This window comes from Juglans microcarpa x Juglans regia, chromosome 5S (genome assembly GCF_004785595.1).
Source record: "Juglans microcarpa x Juglans regia isolate MS1-56 chromosome 5S, Jm3101_v1.0, whole genome shotgun sequence".
In the NCBI taxonomy this organism is placed as follows: domain Eukaryota; kingdom Viridiplantae; phylum Streptophyta; class Magnoliopsida; order Fagales; family Juglandaceae; genus Juglans; species Juglans microcarpa x Juglans regia.
The window spans coordinates 4,269,485-4,275,794 of record NC_054603.1 but is presented as its reverse complement, the minus strand read 5'-3'; the positions used below and the strand labels follow the sequence as shown (position 1 = coordinate 4,275,794).

Below are 6,310 nucleotides of genomic sequence, written 5' to 3'. Positions count from 1 at the left end.
CTTTTACATACTCAAAACAGTGATTGATGAAGATATATGAGAATGATAGTTTTGTTGCATTCTCTCCTATATTATTCTACAAAACTCCAAGCATGATTGACCCCATGACTCGTTGTCCCAGTATCTTGCTCAATATATATTATATATATATATATAAAAGAGAACTTTTATTTATAGTTTTTAATTAGAGATTATATACAGATTTTTTATTAAATGAGAAAAAATATTATTTTAAGAGTGATATTTTTATAATTTTAAAAAATTTTAAAGATAAAATTACTTAAACTTATATTGCAGTCATCATTTAGAGACTGTACGTAGTATTGATATATATATATATATATTTATATAATATATATCGTAATTCAATTTGCTACGTACCATCAATTTGAATTTATTTGTGCAGCCCAACCCTACCCGTACGTCATTCTCTAAGCTTGATTTTTCTTTGCCACCATGAACAAGCTTGATGGAAACCAAGTTGCAATACTTTGCCCTCAGACTCGGGCTTCTCCAGCTTGATGTGACAACCATTATCTTGGTGGAATACCAGTGCATAATGATGATGCTAGAAGGCGACGTTGCCACTTCTAAAATAAATTTTTTACTCATCATTCCTATATCACACGTCTAATTAAGAAAAAAATATAAAAATAAATATGTAGTGTAAGAATAATGAATATAATTTTTTCTTTTCAAAACCGACCCACTTCTTCCCCAATTGCCACAGGAGCTAGTTCCGGTACTTTGGATACTTAATTTACTCCCAGTTTCATGCCTATATTCGAAAGATTTCCCTTTTGCTTTTGCTTCGGGGTGCAAATGGTAGTGGCCGTAAAGGCCTATAAAAGGATGGATGAGGGAGGCTGAGCATGACCTTTGTATTCCATGAAAGCCATCTTAGTGCTCGCTCATTACGTATGATTGTCTTGTTTGATAATTATAGAAGATATGTGTTATGAATTTATTAGGTAGAACTAAAATTAGCTTATAAGGGAATGGTGCCTAAGTGCTTATAAACCACCAATTAACTAATCACATACTTAGTCGATGTGGGATCGTAACAACCACCACACTTCGCAGCTGATGTCCACGGCAGTTCCAGTGCTCACACGGGCTGACTGTGCGCTAGGTTTTTTCTAGTTTCGGACGAACACTATCATGCCGACATCATCCCGTGCCGCACGATTGCAACTGTGCTAACATGGATTGCATATGTAGGGTGTCTTTAATACCAGTTTTTAATACCAGTTGTTATGAATTCACTAGGTAGAACTCACCCTTAAAAATTAGCTTACAAGAAAATGATACCTAAAGACTTATAAATCACTAACCAATCTCATATTTTAGTCAATGTGGAATTGTAACAAGATGTTACAACTCCAAGACGAAAGGAAAAATAATGGGAAATAAAATCAGGTGGACTTTGGAATGGCTTTTACGATAGCCAAAAACAAGTCATGCCTATAACAATTATTTTCAATGGAAAAATAATTTCTAGGACGGTCTTGAGCAGTAACATGGTAGAATTTTAATGGATCGAAAGCACAAACCCTAGCTCAATGAATACCCAATTGAAAATCCAATATTAACGGACTAAGCCCAAAGTGACTAGAAACCGCCCAAAGGTAGTAAATCAATAACTTTGGGCTCGAGATCCATACAAAAAAGCAGTACAAGAGGTGAGTTTCCGCAGTCCTAGTAAGAATGGTGCACAATATCAATATTATGAGGTCAAAATACTCAGTAACTCCATTCCCCTCTGCATGGCACAAAACCAGTCCAGCTTAATTTGCCACTACATTTTCCTAATTCATTTAGTAGTCAGGTTTTGGATGCACAAAGAGGACACGTTTGCCTCTTTTTGTCTCTCCTGCAGTCCCAGATAAATATGCTATGATAGAGAACATAATTGCAGAATCATTCATCAATTTCAGAACTGCATGGTGTAGAAACTACCAGTCAATAGTCTGATACCATGCATAAATGGCCAGCCAAATTTAAATCGCATGAAAACTCGATTAAATTAATTTAACTGTTGGCTTTTATGGGAAGATATTATGTAGAACAATGACAAAGTTGATTAGAGATCAGTGACTAGAAGATTCGGAATCCAAAAAATTGCAGTCTCAATCCAAGGCATATCTGCATTACTGCGTCTCCTGAAATAATAATCCCATCATCCATAAACATGACGAAGGAAACCGACACTCTTTCCTGGCATGACATATGGAAAACACTGCCAAGCAGTTTACAGAAGATTTAAAGGCTCCTGAGCTTGGGGACCCAAGATGTTTTGGCAAATCAGAAGCTGCTATCCCCAGTCAAAATATTCCCTTCCGTTTGAAAGGGTTCATTGGAGTTTGATTTCAAATCCTTAATGTATTTCAGCAACCTGTCGTGAACAAGAGCAGAGAATATACCCTCAACCCTTAGTAAATCTATGAACTTGTCAGCTCCTTCCACATTTCCCTTCCCTTCCAAGTACTCCAAACAGGTTGCCAATATTTCCTTGTTGGGCTTGCATCCAGGTGGGCACAATGCAACTGCTTTCCTCATAGTCTCCAACGCCTTTGATATTTCATTATCTTCAAGATATCTACAAGACAAATAATACCATGAATCAAATGAAGGCTTTCCTCCTTTAGTCATGGCCTTGTTTACGAGGGCTTCAGCCTTTGCTAGAAGACCCTTTCTACAATATGCATCAATCATTAATTTTGGAACACGAAAGTCGCATGTTAATTTCATGGATTCCCACTCCTCAAAAATCTTCTCTGCACCTTCGATATCATCAAATGCTAAAAGTGAGCTTATCATGCTTATGTAGCCCTTATTGTATATTTTTCCCTTCTCCTTATAAAGTTTCCAGATGCGGTACAGCTCATCCTTCTTCCCCATTTCAGCATACAGTTTAAGAAGCACATCGAATGCAATACTGCTCCATTTGGAATTTACTATCAGTCCCTCCAATTTCTTCACCATTTCCAAAGCCTTGTCAAGTAGCCCAACTTTTAGATATCCACTTGCGGCAATGGAATAAGGTTTCCAGTCCAGAACTATATGTGGATCAGATTCCATCCTTTCAACGGTCTTGCTTATTTCCTCCACATCAGAGATGGCAGCATATGCACTAAGCCGGATGCTGAGAGTGTATTTGTCAGGATTGATGCCTTTTTCCTCCATTTTGAGCACTAAGGCATCCAGTTTTTCATGTTCCCCGATTTTGTAGTACATATTTATCAGAATATTATAACATAAAGGTTTCCTAGCAAACCCCCTGTCTATAATCTTCTGCATAACAAGCTCGGCTTTCTCCACAGACTTTTCATAGGCACAGCAGTTGAGAAGAGCCGTATAAACCACAAAACCTTTCATGTTTTCTGGGATGTTATTGAAATAATTCTCTACTTGTTCTAGGCCATGAACTCTCGAGATTAAGTTCATCCGCGCGGCAATATCATCCATTGAAAGTGGAATGTACCTTTTCTCGCTCATCCATGCAGATATCTGGAAAAAGAACAAGCGAAAAAAATCAGGTATAAGAATTCTGATATCAATAAACATGTTTGCATAAATGAATGGGATTGACCAACCTACCACGAAATGCACCTAACCTAGAGCTTTTGGCATTATTGCAGTTTGAAGGAGGTGGGAAAGGGTCAAAAAGGGGCTTGGAGGGGTGGGGTCTGTGGTGAAGGATACTTCTGCACTGAGTACATATAAATCAAACCATCAACCAAGCATTTCTAAAGATAGGCATGATTTTAAACCTGCGCCGCTTAGACCATCGAGTTATTTCAATAGTTGAAACAAAAAAGCTCAAGAATGTTCAAGATGCCCCCATTCATATTCAAAGCAGCAGGAGAGAAAGTCCAAAAATCCTTATAACAATACTCAACAGAACTAGATATGGGCCAGCCCGTTGCCAGAGAATCTTTGCATTGCCAGTGTAAAATCAGCATTCTGCCAATGTGATCATAGCAAACATACAGTGCACCCAAATAGCAAGCAAACAAAACCCATGCAGTATAAACACATATCCACTAGGAGCTTCATCATAGCAAGGATACAGCGTTAAGGCAGCAGAGCGTACCACCTTTCAACAGTGATGTGCCTTATACTTCCCTTTTAAATATTTCAACTCTATTTTTTTTTTATAATAATATTTCAACACTATTTTACCATGCAGACTTGTGAAATATAGTTCAGTGATATGATAAATATTCTCCACCTCGATCAGCTTGATTATTTCTCCCAAAACTACTGGCTTCAACCTAAAAAATATGTTAAAATTGAAGAACGAAAAAAAAAAAAAAAAAAAGCAAAGAGAAAAGTACCCACTGCCAGACCAATCAACAATTTGTGCTTATATTGGCCATCATTTGTCACTTATTCCTAAAACCGACTTTATAAACATCATCTCATTAGTCTATAATACCTTCATCACCAAGGACAGAAATTTCTGTGGTCTAACTCAATAGGAAACAAGAATGACAATTTGCAGCTATTTAGAACCATGATGTTATATATAATTCTCCCCCCATATCGATCTTTGCACACCCTTTGGCCTCAACTGGTGGATTTTGATGGAAATTAATGAAAGAAACAACAATAATCATATAAGAAACAACAATTCAAGGGAATCATAATTACCCCTTCTTTTCTAACTTTTAATCCTATTCATTTTCACGTAGTAGATGATTTTCAAATGCCACGATGTAACTCAAATCGGGAGAACAGAAAGAAGGGAATTATCATTATTATTTAAAAGATCCAGACTTGACCTCGAGAGCGTGCTTGAAGCGTTTGTAATCTCTGAGCTCCTTGATGATACTCTGAAGCTCTTCTTTGTCCACATGCCTACCTTCTTGGATCCACTGATCCAGAATTGGCACAACGGAAACGTCAGGGTCACCCACCGGTGATATCCTTCTGTACAGAGAAACTCCGGCATTCGAGGAGAAGAAATAAGCCAAAAGCTTTTGAGCAGGGAACAAAGGACGCAGAGGCAATATTCTTGGGAATAAAAGCTTCATTTGGAGGAAGAAACAAGCAAGCAAAGCCAAGAAGGGTTTTTGGGTTTTAGTTGTAGAAGACGAGGCAGAGATCGGGGAAGAGAATTTCGGTATACGTCCAGATAGATTTCGGACGAAAACTCGTGACAGAAAACCGGGCTTTTGGTGTCTTATTCGTCTACATATTAACTGAGCGCATCTCCTACAAGCCTAGAAGATATGTTATACCGTACATCGGCTCAAAAATCTGCTGCCCACGATCGAACCGGCCTCAAAAATCTGAAAAAAATAGATACGTCCGGTTGTTGCTGCCCAGGATCGAACTGGGGACCTTCAGTGTGTAAGACTGACGTGATAACCACTACACCACAGCAACTTGCCTGGCCTCTTCTACACCCGTAATCAATTAACTTAAGAACACTGCTACTCGAACATCCAAAATTTGACGGAAATATATATATTTTTTAATTTTTAATTTTCTTTTCACTTTTTGAATCTTTTTAAAAGATGAACCAGTTATAAAAATCTTTCTTATTCAAAACAAAGTTTAAATTTGAAAAACATAATAATAAAAAATTCGGTTAATTTCGGTATTTTAGGCGTGACTCCTTAGCATCAATTCTGATAACTTTTATAAAAATTCATTTTATTTGAAGTTCAAGCAAAATCAAGTTAATCAACAACATGTATCAAACTTTATTTATTTGTTTTTAGTAGTAGTCACTACAACAAATTTAAGATTTTGGGACGAAATTATTTAGGGATGAAATTTTTTTCATCCCTAAAAGTCATTTTTTTAGACGAAATTTAAATTTATTTGTTTTTAGTAGTAGTCACTACAACAAATTTGAGATTTTGAGACGAAATTATTTAGGGACGAAATTTTTTTCATCCCTAAAAGTCATTTTTTGAGACGAAATTTAAATTTCGTCCCAAAAAATCGATGAATTTAGAAAATCGTTTGAACTTTCAAAATAACAGTTCGAACAGTATTTTCTGTGACGAATTAAATCGTCTCAAAAAAATTTTTCCATTCGAAAGTGAAAAAATACGTTCGAACAGTAAAATTTGGCGGATAATTACTTTATTATGGCAGGGAAAGTTCAAAAACGTTCGAACGAGAATTTGTTGTGTTCGAACGGAAAATATTTGGTGGTAAATCCTGGCGGAAAGGTTTCTAAACCGTTCGAACGGAATATATTTAGTTAGAACATATTCAAGCACCACATTTATACATTCGAAGGTATAATATTAATCTCGGTACGAAACTCAAAATATAAAAAATATATATC

At 36.5% G+C, this 6,310-nt stretch overlaps 1 protein-coding gene and 1 non-coding gene across 3 annotated transcripts; both read right to left on the bottom strand.

The window, feature by feature from the left end:
• Window positions 1-1,902: 1,902 nt before the first annotated feature.
• LOC121266813 (pentatricopeptide repeat-containing protein At2g20710, mitochondrial-like) lies at window positions 1,903-5,344 on the bottom strand. 2 transcript variants are annotated; one of them, XM_041170639.1, is made up of 2 exons: window positions 4,788-5,344; window positions 1,903-3,510 (listed from the first exon to the last, which is right to left on the bottom strand). In XM_041170639.1, exons 1-2 carry the CDS (start codon window positions 5,037-5,039, stop codon window positions 2,305-2,307), a joined length of 1,458 nt encoding a protein of 485 aa, XP_041026573.1. In that variant the 5' UTR covers window positions 5,040-5,344; the 3' UTR covers window positions 1,903-2,304. The 2 variants fall into 2 exon arrangements, with proteins under 2 accessions (XP_041026573.1, XP_041026574.1); XM_041170640.1 differs by lacking the exon at window positions 4,788-5,344 and adding an exon at window positions 3,601-4,767.
• TRNAV-UAC lies at window positions 5,322-5,394 on the bottom strand. Its single transcript has one exon. It is a non-coding gene; the product is annotated as a tRNA-Val (tRNA).
• Between the last annotated feature and the right edge of the window lie 916 nt (window positions 5,395-6,310).